The sequence below is a fragment of the Carassius carassius genome, chromosome 3 (genome assembly GCF_963082965.1).
Source record: "Carassius carassius chromosome 3, fCarCar2.1, whole genome shotgun sequence".
Taxonomy (NCBI): Eukaryota; Metazoa; Chordata; class Actinopteri; order Cypriniformes; family Cyprinidae; genus Carassius; species Carassius carassius.
In genome coordinates this window covers 5,308,757-5,333,350 of record NC_081757.1, presented here as the reverse complement: position 1 = coordinate 5,333,350, position 24,594 = coordinate 5,308,757, and the positions used below count along the sequence as shown (strand labels likewise).

Genomic DNA, 24,594 nt, shown 5'->3' with positions numbered 1-24,594 from the left:
ACAAGAGCTTGTTCAAATATTGAGGTGCTAAACCATTCAGGGCTTTATAAGTAATAAGCAAGATTTAAAATCTATACAATGTTTAATAGGTAGCCAGTGTAGTGTTGACAGAACCGGGCAAATATGGCCGCACTTCCTGGTTCTAGTAAGAACTCTAGCTGCTACACTCCGTTAGTTTTTCAAATTGGTGTGTTTCACCGGGCTGCAAAGAAATATAGAGCTGAGTATCATCAGCATAACAGTGAAAGCTAACACCATGTTTCCTGATGATATCTCCCAAGGGTAACATATAAAGTGTGAAGAGTAGCGGACCTAGTACTGAGCCATGAGTTACCCCATACTGCACTTGTGATCAATACAATACCTCATTCATTCACTGCTACAAATTGATGGCAGTCATATCAGTAGGATTTAAACCATGCTAATGCACTTCCATTAATGCCAACAAAGTTTTCTAGTCTATGCAAAAGAATGTTGTGGTCAATAGTGTTGAATGCAGCGCTAAGATCCAATAGCACTAATAGAGAGATACAACCACAATCAGATGATAAGAGCAAGTCATTTATAACTCAGTCTCAGTACTATGATACAGTCTAAATCCTGACTGGACATCCTCAAAGATACCATTTTTCTCTAAGAAGGAATATAAATGTGAGGATATGACCTTTTCTAGTATCTTGGACAGAAAAGGGAGATTCGAGATTGGTCTATAATTAACTAGTTCTTTGGGGTCAAGTTGTGGTTTTTTGATGAGAGGCTTAATAACAGCCAGTTTGAAGGTTTTGGGGACATATCCTAATGACAATGACAAATTAATAAAAGTCAGAAGAGGATCTATGACTTCTGGAAGCACCTCTTTTAGGAGCTTAGATGGAATAGGGTCTAACATACATGTTGTTGGTTTTAGATGATTTAACAAATGTTCAAAATACAATTCTTCCTCTCCTATAGAAGAGAATGAGTGGAACTGTTCCTTTAAGCTGCATTTTCAAAAATTTTACTGTCCCTTTTGATCAAATCTAATGCATTACTATCCCTAAGCTTTTGAATAGTAGTGTATAATGAATGAAAATGGCCAAAATTATCATATATTTTACGTTATTCAAGGTAGCCACCCTAGATAACAGCTCAACCAAATGCATGTGAAACATCCTGGGAGTAAAATATTAAAATACTTCTCATGTATGTTAGACTTTTTTCTTTTCTGTTTTTTTTTTCCCCCTGAAATTCATCAGTTTGAAAGGTAAATACATCCATTACCATTTCAGTTTTGTAATTTAATACAGACACAGTTTATCTTCAAAATAATTTAATGATTTAAAATCTATTTGATTTGTACAAGATTTTTTAATTAATTCAAGTATGCAGCCTATTACAATAAAATTTTTAAAATTGAGATGCTCATATTTCACATGTTCTTCACAGCTGAAGAAGGGGGAGGGGGCAGGTGTGTGTGTGTGTGCCTGTGTGTGTGCTTGAGTCTCTGTGTGTGGGACGGTGACTCAGAATCTGTGCCCAGTGCTGATGGCTCTGCCAGTCAGACATAAACACACTTCACTGGCTCCACCTCTTACTTTTCAATGAGGTCATATTCTTCTATTATGGTCTTCAGTCTTTTATAGTCCAATTCTGCTGTTGCCTAGTTGTGCTGAAGCAGAGGGCGCATTTATGTTCAGTCAATTACTTTTAATGCATGGTTATATGCAATATGCACAGAATATTACATAGTCTTTATTTAAGCACGTCACTTCAAGAACTGGTTAAATATATGTATTTAATAGTGTGTGTATTGAAACGGCTGCTTCTGAGATCTGTTGATATGGTTAGAAGAGTTGTATGTAGGTCAGGACTGAAGTAAAGTTAGACCCCAAAAGCTGGTGCAGTGCTGGGTAACAAAACCTCAACCCAATTTTAGTCAATTGAATTAAACAGTAGTTTAATAAGCTGAAAAAAAAGACCTGTAAATAGCAAACCTATAGGATAAAAATAGGAAATTGTTTCTCCTCAAATTATCCTAATGGCAGAACTGCTGACATCTGTTAACAAACACAGGACACAAGTCCTTGACTGAAGGAGGCGTGACGTGAACTTTCCAGAGGAGTTGAAGAAATCATGGGGGGGTTCCCCGCTCATTTACTGTGAGGACCATGAAGCATAAACAGCATTTTTCCAAAACCTGCTGGCCTTAAACTTTTCAAATCCTCAGCAGGTCAGTACAGAGCTCATTAAATCAAACATTTAACATTTCATTGGCTTTAACACATTAAAAACATTTGAAATATATTAAAGCCATTTTTGACACATGCATGTGGTGGATACATATGACCTGTTACCAAAGTACCTAATGCTTTCAAACTGTCATATGCTCTTTCATTCAGATTGACAGTTAGCAGGTGTTACATGCATGTCTATATTTGTCACGCTGGTTTAAATGTTATCCCCGACCATGAACAGATGGGGTAACATTGACACAATGTAGTTTTCCAAACTAGAAAGTGATGTGTGTTGAAAGGTCATGAAATGTTATCTTCCTGTGAAATTAAGTTCATATTGTTTATTGTTCATATTGTGCTCTTATAGAATACAAGATGATAGATTGGACATCTGGAATCTAGGTTCTAGGCAGTTCTTAACTGTCTGTTTCTTATTGGTGATAATTGTTTAAATCAGTTACTTAAAAAAAATATAAAAAATACAATGGATATAAAAAATATAATTAACATTTCCCCAAATAAAGTGAGTTCCAAAAATCTGAGACCACAATCAATATAAATAAAAATTTCCTCAAAATCGAATTTAATTTTATTACATTTAAAAAAAAAAATCTGTACTCTTCATAGGTAATTTAATAAATGTAAGTAAATGTGACATGGTTCACATGAATCCCGTTGTTCAGAAGGTCAGATGTTCCCTTTTCCATTGAAGTACAATATGCTCTTCGGATCATTCTCAAATCACGTTGGAGAACATGATCATCAGATCTTAATAAATGTTTTATCAAGTTCAAGCCAGTTCAGTTTGTGCTTTTATGAAAGGTAATTTCATTCGTCAGAAGTGGCACAAACCTGCCGAAAATGTTTAATATAGTTTTTCACTCTGATTGTTATGCAGATTATATAATTTGTCCATACACATCTTATTTTCAAAATGTTTTTTGAAACAAGACTCTCCAAAGCTGTTTTTGGTCGGAAATTCAGTAAAAAAAATAGTAATATTTTGAAATATTGCCATTTAAAAGAACTGTTATTTTGAACATGTTTTCAGGATTCTTTGATAAATAGAAGGTTTTAGCATTTATCTGAAATATCTGAAAAAAGAATATTGGTAACAATGTGAAAGTGTTTACTGACACTTTTGATCAATTTACTGAACTTTTTGAATAGTGTCCAGTTTGTAAGCAGTCCTTGTTATCGCTGAAATGGTTTAAAGATGAAACTAAGAAATGTACCAATGGCGCTCAGATTTCTTTTAGAACATTTCCTGCTGTTGGTACTTGAGGAGGTCAATGTCACAGGAAAACAGGAAGTACTGAAACCACGACAAGCTCAACTAACAGGAAGTGGAAGTGTACGGCTGTGAGCGGGAACCTTATTCTTGATCCATAGGTTTATATTATGTCTCTCTCTCTCTCTCTCTCTCTCTCTCTCCCCATTCCCAATCCATCTATCAATATACTTTTTTTTCTTGGCTTGATGAACAAATTAAAATGATCCAACTAGTTCAGTTAAAATAATTAAATTAATCTGTTGTCATATTCCAGAGAGGATTTCAGAAGAGAAATTGCTGTAATAAAAGACAAGGGCATTTTGGATAGAGGATCTATTTTAGATCTGGTCATCTTTTCTAAAGACTAGAACAAAGCAGAGCTTCAGAGATTTTTATCTTGCTTTGCGTGCAGAACTTCTCCTTTGGTTTTGGACTTGCCACACCTGAGCTAATCTAAACTTTCATCAGCAGGGGCAAGTTCCAGCCTGTCCCACTCACACTGATCTAGAATCAGCTCCAGGTGCCCATATTAGGATTAAAATGATGCTATGATGTCTACAAAACTGGTCTCAGGTCATAATAAGATAACATAACATCAGGCTATCTGCTGCACAAGTTACCTGCTATTTTAGCCACACCTAACAGTATGACTGTACTGAGCAAGAACTAACAGTCACCTGTATTACTTATAGAAGCAATGAAAAGTAATATCCCACTCTTGCTGACACTAGTCTTTGGTTTCATTCTATTGTTTAAAGCACAGTGAAAAAAACTGCTTGCAAATGAGGTAACGGTGACCTTTAACCTTTCACAGAGTCCTTTCAATAGCCCTGCCAACCTGCATTCACTTCAACAAGACAAACTGCTTCCCATGGCAAGGTAAGAAATATGACTTTGCCTTATACCCAGAAGGAAAGATCTGTACTATCACATTTTCTTTGTTCCTGATAATATTTGTACAGTTCATTTTACATGCTGACAATGGTGGGGCATGTTGTCACATTGTAATTTGTCAATAAACAGCCTTTGTTTTTTTTTTTATTCTGTTAAACAGTATAACACATCAAAAAATATTAATGGTGTATTCTATTTTCACATAGAAATTGCTAGTAAATTTTACTGTTATAAAGAAAAAGCAAGTAATACATTGGATTATCTGTGAACAACTTAGAAACTTAGAAAAATAAGTTTACAGTGTATATATATACACACACACACACACACACATACGCACACAAACACACTGTAATATAAATAAGTTGCAACTGGTAGGATAAAGAAATTGGATTTGTTTTAAATTTACATTTCTTATAATAGAATTTTAATTTGCAGGACAGAATTCTCTAGACCTATGCAAGATGTCTGAAAGCATAAAACTGCTGATTAAGTTAACAGCATTTGTGGACTTTTTAATCAAAACCTTAGACCTTTTACATAAAAATGGCTATATCAAAATGGCTACAATATTAATTTAATGAGGAAAATAAGGCTATACTTCCTTATAACTTTTTATTGTCTTATTACATTGGCTATGTAAATATATAAAATATATAAAACCCCTGCATTTCTGTTTCCCCGCCATTCTAAGGGTTTGCTGTGCAGGATATGTCAGTTCAACCCAAGTGGTTGGTTATAGATATGTTTCCTCTGATCTGTCTGCGCTGCTTATCTTCTGCAGCCTTCACTTTGACATTTGGAGCATGGGGGCGCGGAACTGCCGTCCCTGAAACATCGGAGAAGGCGAAGTGACACAGCAATTCCCACGATGCACTTTTAATTCAGCAGTCTCTTCTGTGAGGATTTGTCTAATATAAGTGCAGTCATCATGACATCGGTTTGGAAGAGACTTCAGCGCGCTGGCAAAAGAGCGTCGAAGTTCCAGTTTGCCGCGTCCTTTCAAGAACTCACCGTTGAGTGCACTAAGAAGTGGTACGATTTCTCTTTTCATTATCATGTACTGTTGTTGTTACAAACTATATGTTTCACGCTTCTTTAAAGGTTGACGTAGCTACATTAACACCCGTTTAGAAAGCGACGCGACGCTATAAAATTAAACGCATCGCTCTCATTATAAACAACAGCACTTGTGCGGTTGCAGTATGTAGGGATGGTGTCGTTTACTGTCAGTGTGTTCTGGGACATGAACGGACAGTATATGATGGCTTGTTGACTCTGGCAGGCACATTTCTGTTTGTAGTAGTGGGCTTTGTTATTAGTTCCTCCTCTTTTCCGTTTTACTTTCAGTTCTCTCGAACACATTCATCTTAATGGTTCCACCTAAAGCGCATCTTAAAGGACACTTTAGCAGCTACAGACCAACTTCATTAAGCCCTGTTTATGTGATACTCTTCAATTCTGATGCTGATGGGAGGGTCTAAAAAATGGCAGTAATTTTAACATTCAGTCATGCATGTAGTCTCTGTCTTATATGTATTTCACTATTTCAAAAACATTTTTGTTCAATCAAATTTGCTAACGTTTAATCTAGTTCGCAGCTCTCCACACTCCTTTTCTAAAGTGCAAGAGGTGCATTCTGGGATGTTTTTTATTGAAAAAGTGCTTGACTTGTTGAGCACTTGTTGATTGGTTTTCCTTTATTTTACTGTCCAACTCATTCATTAAGCACAGTTTCAAGTCAAGTCAAGTGGAGCTTTATTCTAGATGTGTGGAAATGGAACAAAATGTGTGTCTCGTAGGACCATGGTACATAATAATTAAACATATATAAACATTCAGAAAAAAAAATCAGTCAGGTTTGCCAGACTTCTTGGCAGTGTTGCAAATCCAAACAGACCTTGCATTAGACACATAGGCTATGCCTTAATATGTTCAGCAAGGATATGTTTCATATATAAAGAGTTCTAGTGTCCTTTATTTGCTTAGTTATGAGTTGAGTTCAGTCATCTAAATCAGCAATAATTTCAATGCAGTTCTCTCAATAATCCCTTTTAGCAAATAAATGCTTCTGAATTGAAGGCCGTCAATCTTGAAAATGTATTTTCCTGACAGCCAACATCATAATGTGCATTAGCATCATGTGACAGTGAATTTTTGTGGTAATCGATATACCATCAAAAAAATGTTAGTAGAAGGATAATAAGTATCCTTGTCTTTATCATAGAGATTTAAGAGAAACATGGCTAGTTCAGAAGTATTTGTAGTATGGGGAATGGCTAGAACGATTAAAGATGTTGGTTATTTATTTATTTTTTTATTTATTTACTGAAAACTAGGCATCAAGCCTAGAAAGCAGACACAACTATTACATCCTACTGTATGTTGTACTAGACATTACTTTATTTATTAGCTGAAACATGTTCACTTAGAGACACTACATTGTTGTTCACTTTGAAAACACTACGTTTAGCTTTTTATATACTATTGTTCAAAAAAGTAGTTTTTGAACTCTCCTACTCACTATTTAATAAAAAAACAATAAAAGCAGTAATGTTGTGAAATATTATTAAAATGTAAAATAGTTACCTGTTTTGTAATATATTAATAATAATTTTACATTTTTAATAATTGTAATATATTTTAGTGTTGTCAACAGATTAATCACGATTAATCACATCCAAAATAAAAGTTTTTGTTTACATTATATATGTGTGTGTGTGTACTGTGTATATTTATTATAGATATAAATATACATAATACATAATAAATTAAGAGAGTACACATATTATGTAAACAAAAACTTTTATTTTGGATGCAATTAATCGTGATTAATCATTTTGACAGCGCTAATTTGAATGCGTAATTTATTTGTGTGATATCTGGAGTCTCAGCATCATTACTCCAGTCTTCACTGTCACATGATCAATCAGAAATCATATGCTGATTTACAATTATTTATTTATTATTATTATCAATGTTTAAAACAATTGTGCCACTAAAATTTTTTTGAAGATCTTAACACAATTTTTCAGAATTCTAGAACTTTTTCCAACAATTTTTCAGAATTCTTAATTTGAAATAGAATACTTTTGAAATTTGAAATTTGAAATTAAAATGCATTTATTATTATTTACTTTAGATTAATGTAATGCACCCATGCTGAATACAAGTGTTATTTTCTTTCGAAAATATTACTGACCCCAAAGCTTTGAACACTAGTGTATTTCACGGAACATTCAGTAATATTAACTGTATTAGCAGTAATATTATGCTGTGATGATGTCATCTGACTTCTGTGGCCACTGCAGACCTTTCTGTGCTCCATTGACAGTGTGCCTTGTGTAGTCACATGACTTAACAATGTCTGACCTCTGAACAGCTGTTTGATTCTGTCAGTAAAATGACTCGGCTAGTTCTTGAATGTGGTCAGTGTTACAATTCTGTCTACAAATGAAACATTTAGAATCTCTGATTCGTAGTGTATGAACTGGGTTATTTATATTATTTTACATAATATATATATAAAAAAAGTGTAACATTTACTTTTAAGATTAAACATCGCACCATCTAATACCTCAAATCTAAATAGCTGTTTAAAAGCATAAAATCTGATTCCCTTCTTATGCAGTTTAATAGATGTAGCGCAATGTTTCAGCCGCTTTATATCAATGTGTGTGCCATTTCCCAGTCTATTTCTGTGGACCCCATGACTCTGTCACCACGTCGCTTGGCCTCTTGCATCCATTCACGCAGCTGCTGCTGACACTGACCTGCAATACGAGACCCAGAGGCCCTCGATTTTCTCTCTCCGCCTTTCCTTTCCTTTATTATGACTCAAATGTCATGTTAACATGCGAAGACACGGTCTACTGCAATCATTTGGTTTTTCATCAGTTTGAGGAAATTATTTTATAGAAGCACTTCATCTCCCATTTATTTGACCAATCAGCACTTTTCCAGGTGTACAGTACTATTGAGTGATAGATGTTACAGGTGTGTTGCATGGGATGCGTGACCTGCCCCATGAGAGTTGCATAACTGCATAGTCATCTGACTGCATGTATAAATACTAGTGTGTTTTTTGTACTTTTGTGTTATACAAAATAAATTGTGTAATTTATGGTAAGAAACAGCAGCTGTGGTTGCCAGAAATACAACAAATATATACCGTATTTTTCGGACTATAAATCGCACCTGAGTATAAGTCGCATCAGTCCAAAAATACGTCATGATGAGGAAAAAAACATATATAAGTCGCACTGGACTATAAGTCGCATTTATTTAGAACCAAGAACCAAGAGAAACCATTTCAGTCTACAGCCGCGAGAGGGCGCTCTATGTCTTCAGTGTAGACTACAGGAGCACTGAGCAGCACAGAGCGCCCTCTGGCGGCTGGAGACGGTAATGTTTTCTATTGGTTCATTTTACTGATTGAACTTAAAATGCTGTTCATTCATTAACTGATATGATGTTAAACTACCAACCTACTGAAATAGTAAAAAAAATAAAAATAATTGTGCCTTCATAACACACTGACAACCATCAAATAAACACAGGCGGTAATGAGAAAGCCATGCACATGCAGAATCAAAGTTCATCACAAGAAGCTTTTCCACAATCTGAAGTAAATACCAATGCATTGAAGCTGCACACCAAGCCATAAACACAAATACAAAACACCATCATGTGATAAAAATTCATTTAACAACATAAGATAACATAAAACCCTGATTTATATAACTGGTAGGCTACTGAAAATAAAACAAAACAGTTATTTCATAGAAAAAATAACATTAAATGTAAAATGTAAGCTGACTTGTTCTTTTTCACTTGCAAAAATGGAAAATTAAATTTTTTCACTGTATACAATAAGGGAACTTAATAAACATTAAGGTAATTGGCAAACAGAAAAAATGGTTAAAAATGAGACATTTGAGCCAAAAAGACTTCCATGAGGAAGTGGCATTGTGTATGTAAGTTACACAGCTGATCTGACCATGTTATTGTAAGGAGAGTCCACACCCTCCATTGAGAGAAGAGAGATCAGACTGACGTAAACACGCTGGGGAAAAGGAGAACAAGGCTCAGGTTATATTTCCCACAACCACACTAAAGGGGAAACCCTCACCACACCCCACTCTGCTAATACTCAGTTACTGAAGCTTACAATTGACTTGCACTACTTATTGACAATTTATGTAAAAATAGGTAATAGGTGATAGGTTTTTATGTAAAAAAACATTTATGTAAAAATAGATTAAAATACTTTCACTGTAAGTATAGAACGAATCTTTTTTGTACCTTTGTTTGTTTAAATAAATGGTGTTTTTGGAGGTTAGAAATGAGAATTACAGTATGTTTTCATAGTACAGTGAACTCTTTTATCTCAAATGATTCCTCATGATGTGAACCCTCTTATCTAATTATTTTTTTAGCTATATGCTGTGCTTGTCCAGAAGGTTAGCATGGACATATTTTAAGATGTGTCGCAGGTGTTGGATACTGACCCTTCTGCACCTCACGATGAGTCTCTAAGTTATATTTTTAAATAGCAGAAACATATTTTGTTCTGCGATTGCTCACATTATGCACAGTGTTAGCCTGTTTGAACAGGAACAAATAATTTCACTCGATCTTAAAGATGCTACAGCATTCCATGCAATGAAGCCAGCTAATGCTTTCCTGCATGTGGGTCAGATGAGTAACCTAATAACCAAACTGAGTGCGCATGATAGTAGTTTCCTTCTTCTTGCTGATGGAGACTAACTTCCTTAAAGCAATTCCCAAGGGAATTTTAGGTGAAAGTCCTAGTTATGTTTTCTGAGTTTCATGAATACTTTCAAAAGTCAGTACTTTGTGACTAGAAATAGAGCTTTATGCAATATTACATGTTTACTAAAACTAAATAATAGTATATGTTCTTTCAGTGTGGAACAGGAGCTATGATGTTTTTGTATTGTAATGTGTAATTGTATGTTATTTGTCATTCACAGGCAGCCAGACAAACTGCGAGTGGTTTGGACCAGACGAAACAGACGCATCTGCAGCAAGGTAAAAGGAGGATGTGGGTTTTTAGTGTTATTGTTCACACATTTATAGCTTTGCAGCTGTCATTAGGTTAACTTGACTCTTATTTATCTAGAATTGCTCATCTTATTCATATAGAATTACAGATGTTTTAATAGCTACTGGAATAGTAAAGTTATTTAAGTTAAGTAAAGTTGTAAGTGCAGAACAACACATAATAGTTATTTTTATCTAATTTAAGGTTATGGTTGGATAGTGTTTTGCTGTACTATACATTATTATTAATGTGTGTTTTTTAATGAAGAAATGTGCATAATCGGCATCCAGGCAGCTGTCATGTTAAGACTTCCTGTATCATTATTAGCTTCATGGCTGGCAACCAGGTATCAAGAACCCATACAGGGGGACTGTGGTTTGGCAGGTTGCTGAGAGTGTGGATATCACTGTCACTCTTTTTAAGGTGAATATATAATATGATATAAAAAGAAATCCATATACAATACAATTCAAAAGACTGAGTAAGATTTTTTCTTTTTTTAAAGAAATGCATAGTTTTATTCAGCAGTTATGATTTAAATGATTAAATCTTTTATATTGTTAAAAAACATTTCGAATAAATGCTGTTCCTTTGAATTTCCTTTGAATTATATATATATGCAGCACAACTGTTTTCGAAACGAAGCACCAAATCAGCATATTTGCATTTTGCATTTGCATCATGTGAAACTGAGGACTGGAGTAATGATGCTGAAAATTCGCTTTACCGTAACAGGAATAAATGATGTTTTAAAAGATATTATAAAATAGAAAGTAGTTTTTTAGATTATAAAAACATTTCACAATATTACTGTCTTTACTGTCTTTTTAATTAAATAAATGTAGCCTTGGTAAGCATATAAAGACTTCTTTCAAAAACATAAAAAATCTTATCTTTTGAATAGTAGCAGATAGTTTGTGATACGGTGCTTAAATATGCATGTAATAAACTAATAAGAAGTTGTAAACATGAATTTTGACATTTATGTTAAATAAATATTATTTAAGTACCTGTACTCCATGTCCACATCAACAATTTTCACTTTCCCTTTAGGATCCGAATGCAGATGAATTTGAGGACAAAGACTGGACTTTCATCATAGAGAATGTGAGCCTGTTTACTCTGTAATCTCACCCTGTTTATTAAAGGTGCTGCTAGCAATTTTAGCTGTTTGCTAACCTCAGCCACAAAAGCATTTCTCAATGGGTCAAGTTGTACATTTTATGTATTGTTCTTGCTCTTTTGCATTATTTTGTCATCAAAAGACAGCGTTTTTGAAAAAGCATGTCTTGAATTATGTTGTGATGGCTTCACTGATTTTGCACTCCACTACAGTTTGAAGGTACTGTGCTCTAACATCCACAGGAAACAAAGGGCCACCGAAAGGTTTTAGCATCAGTGGATGTGAACATGAAGAAGTACGCAAGCGTGACCCCGGCTCAGTTTGACCTGACGCTTACACTAAAGCCTCTGTCTGTGAAAGTGTTGGATGCCACACTTAAACTCACACTGTCCTGTGTCTTCCTGAAGGAGGGCAAAGCTACGTGAGTTCAGATGTTTTCAGTGTTCCAGATGTGTTTCTCTAGATCTGTGTAATGATGTGGAAGCATCAGTCCAAGCAGATGACACATACAGAATCAACTACATTTTCTTTACTTTACTGATCTATAGTGTGTTTCAGAAGGCCTTCAATTATTTTTACTAGTGCTGCATTCTGTGTTGTGCATTCAGTGATGAAGACATGCAGAGTCTGGCGAGTCTGATGAGTTTGAAGCAGTCCGACATTGGAAACCTGGATGACTTCAATGAGAGCGATGAAGAGGAGGACAGAAGAATGAATGCAGCAGTGAAAATGGCCACAGCTGTAATAGGTAATATTGACATATACATGTACTCTCAGTCTTAAGTATACACACTAGAAAATTTGAAGCTGTAACTAGAAGTTTGGAAACAAGTTTAGAAAAAGGCATTTCCTGTTCTGAAAATATATTTGCATTTTTTTCCACCCCTGGCATTGTGTGGTTTCCTGGTTTGTGAAAATTGATGTAGATGTAGATAACTTGGTGATTGTTTGCTGTTTTTAGTTGTTTGGCTGTATTGAGTTTATTTAATGTTTGCCCAAGTTTAATACTGTTTTTCAGATTTACATTTAGTCATTTAGCAGACACTTTCATCCAAAGCGACTTACAAAGGAGAGCAATGGACGCAATCAAAATCAACAAAATAGCAATAATATGCAAGTGCTATAACAAGTCTCAGTTAGCTTAGGGCAGTACATGTAGCATTTTTTTTAAAAATTATTATATAATAAATAAAAGAAAACAAATAGATAGAATACAAAAAATAATAGAGAAGCTTTTTTTTAAGAAAACAAGCAGTTAATAAATGAATAGAGTGCAAGTCTAAAAGGGGCACTTTTTAAAAAAATTAGAAATTAGAATAGGGTGTGCTAGAGTTAGAGGGTTAAATTTAGGTTTGATTTAAAGGTAGCTTCCATGTGGTTAGCCATGACAGACACAGAATCTGACAATATTATCTCTCATTCACGTTGTAGATTTGTTTATTTATTTTTGTTAATTTTTTTTCTCAGCTGCTATCTTGCTTTCTTTTTCATTCTTTGCCTTTGGCTCTATTCTTCCTGTATGTGGTCAGCTCCTCTTCCTCCTGCTAGGAGAATACATGACAAAGCCTGGAGACCTGCTGTAGACACAGGTCCCTCTGACACAGGTAGATTACTGAAGTCTCTGGCTTCTATTTCCATTCTCTTTCTTCCCTCAACACTGGAATTAGCATCGTATTAAAAAATGTACAGTGCTCAATTTGTGTCATGGTGGTTTTAGGTTGGTAAATACTTGCATCACAATTGTGGAACACAGAAATTTTTACAGTCCTAATTGAATATTTGACACTGTGATCGGCTGATATTTATATCATATTATGTATTAGGATTATTTTTCACATTCTTTCCATTAATAAATGATTTATATATAATAAAAATATAAATAAATATAATAATGATACAACAAAATAAATAAATAAATACAAACCCGATTCCAAAAAAGTTGGGACATTGTACAGATTGTGAGTAAAATAGGAATGGAATAATTTACAAATCTCATAAACTTATATTTTATTCTCAGTAGAATATACTGTAGATAACATATCAAATGTTGAAAGTGAGACATTTTGAAATGTCATTCCAAATATTGGCTCATTTTGGATTTCATGAGAACTACACATTCCAAAAACGTTGGGACAGGTAGTAATAAGAGGCCGTACATGTTAAATGTACTGTACATATAAGGAACAGCTGGAGGACCAATTTGCAACATATAAGGTCAACTGGCAACATGATTGGGTATAAAAAGAGCCTCTCAGAGCGGCAGTGTCTCTTAGAAGTCAAGATGGGCAGAGGATCACCAATTCTCCCAATTCTGCAGCGAAAAATAGTAGAGCAATATCAGAAAGGAGTTTCTCAGAAAAAAAGTTATCATCATCTACAATGCATAATATCATCCAAAGATTCAGAGAATCTGGAACAATCTCTGTGCGTAAGGGTCAAGGCTGGAAAACCATACTGGATGCCCGTGATCTTCGGGGCCTTAGACGGCACTCCATCACATACAGGAATGCTACTGTAATGGAAATCACAACATGGGCTCAGGAATACTTCCAGAAAACATTATCAGTGAACACAATCCACCGTGCCATTCACCATTGTCGGCTAAAACTCTATAGGTCAAAAAAGAAGCCATATCTAAACATGATCCAGAAGCGCAGGCGTTTTCTCTGGGCCAGGGCTCATTTAAAATGGACTGTGGCAAAGTGGAAAACTGTTCTGTGGTCAGACGAATCAAAATTTGAAGTTCTTTTTGGAAAACTGGGACGCCATGTCATCCGGAAAAAGAGAACAAAAAAGGACAACCCAAATTGTTATCAGCGCTCAGTTCAGAAGCCTGCATCTTTGATGGTATGGGGTTGAATGAGTGTGTGTGGCATGGGCAGCTTACACACCTGGAAAGGCACCATCAATGCTGAAAATATATCCAAGTTCTAGAACAACATATGCTCCCATCCAGACGTCGTCTCTTTCAGGGAAGACCTTGCATTTTCCAACATGACAATGCCAGACCACCTACTGCATCAATTACAGCATCATGGCTGCGTAGAAGAAGGATCCGGGTACTGAAATGGTCAGCTGCAGCCCAGATCTTTCACCCATAGAAAACATTTGGTGCTTCATAAAGAGGAAGCCTTTATTAGACAAGAATGGGACAACATTCCTATTCCTAAACTTGAGCAACTTGTCTCCTCAGTCCCCAGATGTTGGCTGACTGTTATAAAAAGAAGAGGGGATACCACACAGTGGTAAACATGGCCTTGTTCCAACTTTTTTGAGATGTGTTGATGCCATGAAATTTAAAATCAACTTATTTTTTCTCTTAAAATTATACATTTTCTCAGTTTAAATATTTGATATGTCATCTATGTTGTACTGTGAATAAAATATTACAATTTGAAACTTCCACATCATTGCATTCTGTTTTTATTTAAAAGTGTGTGTGTGTGTGTGTGTGTGTGTAAATATATAAAAAAATGCATAATTATTGTATTTTTATATATTTCTTATTGTGTATATTTTATATTTTTTATTATGTTATACATAAACCATGGATATATTGGTGCACATCTGGTGTGTTCACCCCTGTTTATTATTATTGTTATTATGCACTCAAATGTAAATTACTTTAGTTGTGCAAATTGAGCATAATGTTACTACTTAAACTTGTGGAACCATCTAATTCCCAAAACCAGAAATGTAAAAGTAGAGATCATGAATATCACAAAAAACATTTTCACACACACACACACACACACACACACACACACACACACACACACACACACACACACACATATAAATAGAATATAAAATTGTTTCACTTCTTCATTTTGAAGATCATAAGTAATGCACTTTCTAACTCATGTTTGAGAGAGCATTTGGAAAGACTGGATTCATTGGAATGTTTTAACTTTGTCAGAAAGTGGGTGAAATTGCATAATGCATTCCCATGACCTCAGCATACCAGTGGTCACTTTTTTTTTTTGAGTTTATCTGAGATCTGCATCTTTTCCTGGTTTCCTTTACTTCTCTACTAAATTATTCCCTACTCATATGAGTTTTTCTTTATCTCTCTGCATTTTTTGTCTGCTACCTGTCAACTCTTCTTTAGCAAATGCACCTTCACTCTAATTTCCTCTGTTTTTGTCTGTTCCTCTCCATGATCATCATCATTTCTCTCAGCTCATTCTGAACCGGGGCGGATGAGCTGTTCCTTCATTACACCTAATGTTCCTCTCCAGGACCGCCCCCTATCATACACCGCTTTTGACCCGTCTGCCCCGCCCCTCTCCACTTCCTGTATCCAACTCCCCCGTGCTGCTGGCAGCGTCCCGCAGGCACGCCCCTCCCCATATGCCTTCACTATACCTGCATTTGTACGTGCTCATCCACCTGCCCTGCCCAAAATCTTCCAGCCGCCGACTGGCTCAGGTACAAACACTCATCCACCCAGTGCAATGCAGCAGATCACCACAGAGTTGTGCTGGTCTCCATCCACTGCACTGTGTACATGTCCATACTACACACCTCATAGATCATCCACAGACTCACTCTTCTGTCTTATTACTTACAGTACATGTTTTCACCATTTATGTTTTTAGAAGATATTGGTGTGCTTTAAAGGTTAAGTAATAGTACTATGGAAAAACAAAGCAAATATATTATTATTTAAAATATGATGGTCTCTACGTGTATATATATATATATATATATATATATATATATATATATATATATATATAGTTTACATTTAGCAGACACTATCCAAAGTGACTTAGAGTGCATTCAGGCTATACAATTGTTTTTTAACAGTATGTGTGTTCCCTGGGAAATGAACCCACAACCTTTTGCACTGCTAATGCAATGTTCTACCACTGAGACACAGGAACAACAATATATATAACTTTCTTTTTTACATGCATTTATTATTTTTTGATTAAAAAAAACTGTAAGAACAATAATACGGTCAAACACTCAAATTCTAATTTTATTTTATATATACAGTGGGGATCGAAAGTTTGGGCACCCCAGGTAAAAACTTTTATTAATGTGCATAAAGACGCCAAGAAAAGATGGAAAAATCTCCAAAAGGCATCAAATGACAGATTAGACATCCTTATAATAAGTCAAAAAAAGTTAGATTTTATTTCCATCATTTACACTTTCAAAATAACAGAAAACTAAAAAATGGTGTCTGCAAAAGTTTGGGCACCCTGCAGAGTTAATACCTTGTACTGCCCCCTTTGGCAAGTATCACAGCTTGTATACGCTTTTTGTAACTAGCCAAGAGTATTTCAATTCTTGTTTGAGGTATATTTTAACCTCATCGGTCCACAGAACTTGTTTCCAAAATGCATCAGGCTTGTCTATATGTTCATTTGCAAACTTCAAACGCTGATTTTTTGTGTTGAGGATGTAAAGGAGGTTTTCTTCTGATGACTCTTCCATGAAGTCCATATTTGTACAAGTATCTCTTTATAGTGGAATAGTGTACCACAACTCCAGTGTCTGCCAGATCTTTCTGGAGGGATCGTGCAGTCAAACGTGGGTTTTGACTTACTTTTCTCACAATCCTGCGAGCCGTTCTGTCTGATATTTTTCTTGGTCTTCCAGATCTTGCTTTAACTTCCACTGTTCCTGATGACTGCCATTTCTTAATTACATTCCGAACAGAGGATATTGGCATCTGAAAACGCTTTGCTATCTTTTTATAGCCTTCTCCTGCTTTGTGAGCGTCAACTATTTTCAGTTTCAGTTTTCTAGACAACTGCTTAGAAGAACCCATGGTGCTGATTGTTGGGGCAAGGTCAGATGAGTCTGGGCATTTAAAACCTTTGAGATTGACATCACCTGGTCTATCCAGACGATGATTGAGAACAATACATGACACTGTCAGGTCCTAGCTTGCCAAAGGCGGCAGTACAAGGTATTAACTCTGCAGGGTGCCCAAACTTTTGCAGACACCATTTTTTTGTTTCTGTTATTTTGAAAGTGTAAATGATGGAAATAAAATTTAACTTTTAAGCGGCAGTGGCTCAGTGGTTCATGTAGGTTGTCTACAAACTGGAAGGTTGGTGGTTCAATCCCCGATGCCACCTGATCAAGTGTCGAGGTGTCCTTGAGCAAGACACCTAACCCCTGCTGCTCCCGACGAGCTGGATGGCGCCTTGAATGGCTGACACCGCAGTCGGTGTGTGAATGGGTGAATGTGAGGCAAAATTGTAAAGCGCTTTGGATAGCCATGTGGTCTGTTGAAAGCGCTATATAAATGCAGTCCATTTACCATAATGCATTGTACAATGTACATTGTAACCACAGTTAATACATTGTAACACTTAACAATTCATTGTTACAATATGCATTTTAAATTTGGTTATAATTATTGACAACAAGATATAATGTATTACAACGCACATTATGAATAATTATAATGTGTTAAACCCTAAAATGTATTATACATTATACAAGTCTTTAAGTAAAGTGACCCCAAACTTTTGAACAGTAGTGTATTTCATAAACTGAACATATAGCTTGCAATTGTGCATAGTTTTTCTTTCTGCCTCACATTTTGTCTATTTTAAACTAAATTTGTTATATTCATGCTGAATATCTGCATGACATTACTACATGAATATTTGCATTAAATTCTGAGACAGCTATTTTTAAATAATGTAGTTTAATTAGAAATTATTGTTTCTGGCAGTAAGGTCTGCAGAGGTATTGTGTGGAACTTTTGTAGAATTTTTTTTGTCTTTGAACATACATCACTTCTAGATTCATTAAAAGGAATCTTAATTGACTTCTTCTGAAAAACTGTCCATTAAAAACAACAGATGAGTTTTAAGGCTGCTGTTTAAGGAAATAACAGCCTCACCACCATAGTAACTACTGTAGCTCCCTGTGAATTTGTTCATTAAACAGCTATATATCCAGCCCCTGACTTTTATTATTCTTGCCCTATCACAACTTGATCTAATGAACCTTGTTTACCTCAGTCCAATGAGTGTTTTTGCCTCCTTTTAAACACACACATTAACAGATTTACACAAAGCTGTAGCTTTACTCTATTTTCTGTTATTTTTTCCCTCTCTAACTCTCATCATGCTATAAATGTTCCTTCTCTCCTTAAGTTGCTGTATCTGTCACTCAAAGGCCATCTGGAGGTCTTGCTAGGTCTGAGTTAATGGAGAGCAGTCGCTCTGCTGAGGGCAGTGCAGCTCCTCCCCAAAGGCCTCTCTCTTTTCTTCCTGGGACTAGCACACCTTTCTCTCTTTCCTCTGCTCAATCGTCCTCATCCCCTCAGCAGACTCCTCTGCCTGACATAACCCAGAAAGGTAAAGAATACATCAGTAGATATAGCTTTTAAATAGTTGTATTGTAGCTTGCATTAACTGTGTAATGTATTTTTGCTTATTTGATATTTGCATATCTTTCATTTTTATCTGTCCTGTTGCTGCTTCACCTTGCTTCAATTTTGTCCTTTCTTCATTCTTCAATTTTGTCCTACTCTTTTCTATCTCATCGTTTTCTCCCTTGACTTAGCCACCCATTTGGTTGCTCGTAGCAAGACCCGGAGACCTCAGAGTTTTCCCTCTTCACACTCCTCCCTTTCTGATTTACACCCCTCCTCCTTTGAGTTTGGCTCATCTCCTCAGGGCACAATGACCTTACCTGCACCACGGCCCTCAAAAATCTATCGCGCCTCATTGGCTGAGCCAGGCTCTACCCTTACAAAGCCTACAAGCATGCCCTCTGCCACTGAGACAGGTACATGGGGCAGATTTAATTTGATGCCATTTTAAATTAAGTTTCATGTTCATTACCCAGGTTTCTGAAAATGATTTGGAGGTAATAAAGAGCCATAAAGTCACTGACAGACTCTATGAAAGAGTTTTATAGCTTTTAGTCCATTTTTGTTAGCTTCAAGTCTGTTCATATATTTGTGTACTTTTAAAAGTTGACAAAATTTTACTATTAGAAGCTTGGTGTTGGTAAGATTTGTTTGTTTAATCTACTATTATCACCAAGGCTGCATTTATTTTATCAAAAATACAGTAAAGTAATAACCAGAGGTGGGTAGTAACGAGTTACATTTACTTTGTTACATTTACTTGAGTACATTTTTTGGGTAACTAATACTTTTGGGAGTATATTTAAAGATGGGTACTTTTACTCTTACTTGAGTAAATTTTTTGGGAAAAATCTGTACTTGTACTTCGTTACTGTGGGCGATGCTCCTCTCGTTACTTTATCTTAATGCAATAAATGTTATAAATGCTTCAGTTTATTCCAAACGCGCCGTCTACTTTTCTCTGGGCAATGAACGATGCCCATTCATGAATGATTCATTCAAAGGCTTGATCAAACCAATTGGCAAACGAGTGAATTGGTTCATGAATCAGTTTGAATGATTCGTTCAGTTCCCTGCCGCACGCGCTGAGCGTCTGAAGTGGTTTACTCAGAGTTGTAATGTTTAAGAATATCAGCAGCGTTGAAAACGTGGCTGGAACTGCACTGAATTGAAAGCAAATCTGCAAAGGTTATTATTTGCTTGCAATGGAGATCCTTATTAGATGAACACCACGTGCGCTGTCTACTGTGCAACAGGTATAACTTGGGCTACATTCGATTACAGTACACGATACCACTGTGGCATTGGTTTGTTGTACGTGTGACTTATAACAGAAGGGAACCAAGTTGAATGCAGGTTCCAAAAGACAAAAAATAGCCGATTAAGATTTAATTAATTTTAATACAATCACACCGGCGTGAGAACGTTCAGTGAGTCATATCATCAGCTGCTAAATTCAGATCTGTGATCGCTGGCTGGCGCTGAGCCAGAGACAGACGCGTTTTTACAGCGCTGCGCATTATAACCAATCACACACGATTCTGTTGAGCTTATTAAAGCATTGGCCAATCAAAGGTGTTCAGATGAATCATCGCTAAAATGCCGGTGCTTCCTTCACTCGCTCACTGACGGAATAACTCTTTCTGGCGAATTCTCTCTTCAGAAACAACAAAGTGCAGATGTGTGTGTACGAATCTGTAAATAAGATATTGATTTCACAGTGTTAACAGTTTCAGTGATTTTAATGGGAGTTTTTGAGAGTGACAACTCTAGACTGTCAGTGAAATGATCTTTGATAATGTAAATGTTATTTGCTCTCTTTTTGAACAATGAAAGATTAGTAGCAATTTTTATATCACATTAACTTTCAATGTTAAATTCATATTTAATATAAAGTAAGTCGTATTAAAAATATGTAATGGCATGACACCTGTTACTTAAGTAAACAGACAGGGTTTTATAATAAATTACATAATTAGGCTACTTTGACCATCGCATATTATCATTATTAACAATCTATGTATTGTGAGAATCGATATATTTCATTATATAGTTCATGCGTCTGGGAATGTTTCTAATAAAAATGAAAAAAATAAAATAAATAAATAATGCTTAATAATAATTTGCCAATATGCTGTTGTGGCTGCTGTGTGTCACATGACGACCCCCCCTATGCCTAGACACAATTAATTATGATATTTCCACAATATTTACGCTTGCAGAAATATACTTCTGCGTGCGACAGAAGAAGATCCGTCAATGTGCATTTGGTTCGTTATGTTCAGATGTTAGGTAACTTAGCGGTTATGTGAGGAGTTTTCTCTCTTCTCTGTGTCAGAGGTTATTTATACATATATAATACATACTTTAAAATATAATTTATTTTGTGATGCAAATCCGAATTTTCATCAACTGTTAATCCAGTTTTCAGAGTTATGATCCTTCAAAATATAATTCTAATATATTGATTTATTACCAGTGCTGGAAACAGTTTTGCTGCTTAATATTTTTTTTGAACCTGTGACATTTTGTTTGGAATTATTTGATGCATAGAAAGATAAAAAGAACATCATTGATAGTACAGTAAATCAACATATTGGAATGATTTCTGAAGGATTATGTGGCATTGAAGACTGGAGTAAAAGCTGATGATATATATATATTTATACACACACACATAGCCTACATTACATACATTTGATCTATATATCTAAATAAAAACAGGCTCAGTATAAATGACCCAAAGTAACTAGTAACTAACTACTTGAGTAGATTTTTTATCCGATACTTTTTTACTCTTACTCAAGTAACTATTCAGACTAGTAGCTTTACTTTTACTTGAGTACAGTTTTTGGGTACTCTACCCACCTCTGGTAATAACAGCAATATTTTGAAATAATTTTGTAGTTTTCCATTTCAGTATATTTTAAAGATGCAAAGCTGAATTTTCAGTATCATTACTCCAGTCTTCATTGTCACATGATCTTTCAGAAATCATTCTAATATGATGATTTGCCGCTCAAGAAACATTACTATCAGTGTTAAAAACCTTTTTTTTTTTTTGGACATCAGGTTACTTTTTTCTTCAGGAAACTTTTATGAAAGCTAGAAAGCTCAGAAGAACCGGATTTATTTGAAATATAAACATTTTGTAACATTATAAAGGTCTTTACTGTCACGTTTGATACATTTTTATTCACCTTTCTGAATAAAGGTATTCATTTCTTAAATAAAAGAATCTTTCTAACCCCAAAATTGTGGAATAAAATATGTAATTTGTATGTTATGGAAAGATTAACCAAAAGTTGGTGACTCTCTAGAATATCAATATCACCTACCCTAAATTATAAATACCATATTCCTCTAATTAACAATAGCAAGTAGCAAATGGCTGTGGCATAAAATATTTTAATTAAAAAATGTATAATTATAATTTTTCAAACATATTTGCAAATCTATGCTAATCATACCTTTTTCTTTTTTCTACTTCTTTCTTCCCCTGTAAAAACTGTCTACTTATCATACATGCACTCCATCATTATTTTCTATGGTTAACTCCAGCATCTTGGCAAAAAGAGTGGAGGCCTCCTAAGCTGCCCCCTAGTCTGTGTCCTGCTCCCCTTACCTCTCCAGAACACATTAACCAAGAGTGTCATCCAGCCTCAGTGATCTCCTCTCCTCCTGCACAAACCTCTCCCCTAATGTATGTCCCCCTTCCTGCAATGTCTTCATCCTGTGTGCTTCCTCAACCAATGGACTCTTCTACCATTACTCTCAATCCTGCTGTAATATCTCCCTGTGTGGCTCCTTCCTCTGAGATGCCCAGCGTTGAGTCAGTCTCTACGTCTTCCTCTCAAACCCTGTCAGCTGCCATCCTCTCTCCAGCTCCAGCATCACTGGTTTCTCCCTCCACTCTCTTGTCATCTCCTCATCTCACTCTTTCTGATGCTCCTCTTAGTTCCACTCCTGATGTTGGTCGTATGGTCACTGCACCTGTTGTTGCCGAGTCAGGTAGAGAGCAAACACTGTAGGATAACTGTATTCTAAACCTGTTTGCATGTGTTAAACTAAACTCGTTTTCATATGTTGAGTTCAAGATTTAAAAGAAATAATGCATCGTTATAGGGTTTTGGATGCCCTTTAAATGGAGCATGGATATAGTGAAATTTCTAATTCTCATTGTCTGAATCAACCATGCCTAATTTTTTAAAGGGAGAATTCATCCAAAAAAAGAAAATTGCCATCATTTACTTACCCTCGTGATGTTCCAAAACTGCTGGATTTTGAAAATAGTATTAGGAAGTAAAATAATGATAAATGTCACTTTGCAACATCAACTCAATAACAACTTTGTGTTATTGAACAGAATTAAAGCAACACTAAAATTTTACATTAGAGTTATTATTAAGATGCTTTGAAACAGTCTGTATTGTATAAAGCTCCATTTAAATAAATGCAATTTCATTAAATTAAATGCATTTTAAAGGAATAGTTGACTCAAAAATGAAAATGTGTTGAATATTTACTCTCAGGCCATGCATGATGTAGATGAATTTGTTTCTTAATCTGAATTTAGCGTTACATCACTTGCTCACCAATAAATCCACTGCCGTGAATGGGTGCCGTCAGAATGAGACTCCAAACAGCTGATAAGAACATCACAATAATCCACAAGCAACCCACATGACTCCGGTCCATCAATTGACCTCTTGTTAAGTGAAAATCTGTGTGTTTGCAAGAAACAAATCTATTATTAAGATGATTTTAACTTCTTATTTTTGGCTAAAATATGAGTCCTCTATTCATAATATTACTTTCTCCAGTGAAAAGGACTGAATCTTGTCGGAATCAGGAGAGAAATATGCACAATTTAAGCATGTTTACAAGTGAAAACAGGATTTTGATGTGAAAGGACAACATTGAATGAACTTTTTCACTGGAGGAAGTGTTATTTTGGATTTTGACCAGAAGCAATGGTTTAAAGTTAAAACATCTTAAATATGGATTTGTTTCTTATACAGGCACAAACATTTTTGCTTCACAAGTCATTAGTTGATGTACTGGAATCATGTGGATTACATGTGGATTATTTTGATGTTTTTACCAGCTGTTTGGACTCTCATTCTGACGGCACCCAATCATCTACATCTTGGATGGCCTTTTTCTTTTTCTTTTTTGTTTTCTTCTTTTTTTCCAGGTTAACTATTCCTTTAAGCTGTACATATTTTGAACAGACAAATTTCATATGCATTTTATTATTACAAATATAGCAATCAATATCCACATTCCAAAGTTAATTTCCAAAATATTATAATAATAAAAAAAGATACGCCTCCTACAATTTTCAACAGACAATTTTCTGTCATTTTAATTTACTTTGCAAATTTGCTTCCGTATTTGTACATTCAGTGGATATGTTGCATATCTGGTTACTGTAGGAATAGCAGTAAATCACCATCTGCTCCAGCAGTCAACGTCACCATTAGGTTTTGCTTTAAAGACACGTGTCATTAATTTACTTCCATATGAACCTGAATAAAAGTAAAAGAATTGTCATTTTTGGGTGAACCTAAACCCTTTAAATTGTTTCCTTTCTGCACTCATCTTCTCATCCTTCATTCTTCTTTTGTAATCATTCTCTCCTTTTTCTGTCATCTTCCATTCTCGTCTGGT

The 24,594-nt window shown here is 35.3% G+C and overlaps 1 protein-coding gene across 2 annotated transcripts in view; it reads left to right on the top strand.

Moving 5' to 3' along the window:
• The first annotated feature begins 2,068 nt into the window (after positions 1–2,068).
• The window catches only part of ehbp1l1a (EH domain binding protein 1-like 1a), a 41,838-nt gene continuing 19,312 nt past the window's right edge, over positions 2,069–24,594 (top strand). The window contains exons 1-12 of one of the 2 annotated variants that reach the window (XM_059526220.1): positions 2,069–2,209; positions 3,473–3,575; positions 4,301–4,365; positions 5,165–5,415; positions 10,377–10,434; positions 10,775–10,870; positions 11,501–11,554; positions 11,813–11,991; positions 12,179–12,318; positions 13,100–13,174; positions 15,753–16,001; positions 18,701–18,904. In XM_059526220.1, coding sequence (XP_059382203.1) covers positions 5,312–5,415; positions 10,377–10,434; positions 10,775–10,870; positions 11,501–11,554; positions 11,813–11,991; positions 12,179–12,318; positions 13,100–13,174; positions 15,753–16,001; positions 18,701–18,904 — 1,159 coding nt within the window. In that variant the 5' untranslated portion in view covers positions 2,069–2,209; positions 3,473–3,575; positions 4,301–4,365; positions 5,165–5,311. The remainder of the gene's footprint in view (positions 2,210–3,472; positions 3,576–4,300; positions 4,366–5,164; positions 5,416–10,376; positions 10,435–10,774; positions 10,871–11,500; positions 11,555–11,812; positions 11,992–12,178; positions 12,319–13,099; positions 13,175–15,752; positions 16,002–18,700; positions 18,905–24,594) is intronic. The other variant, XM_059526212.1, reaches the window with a different exon arrangement.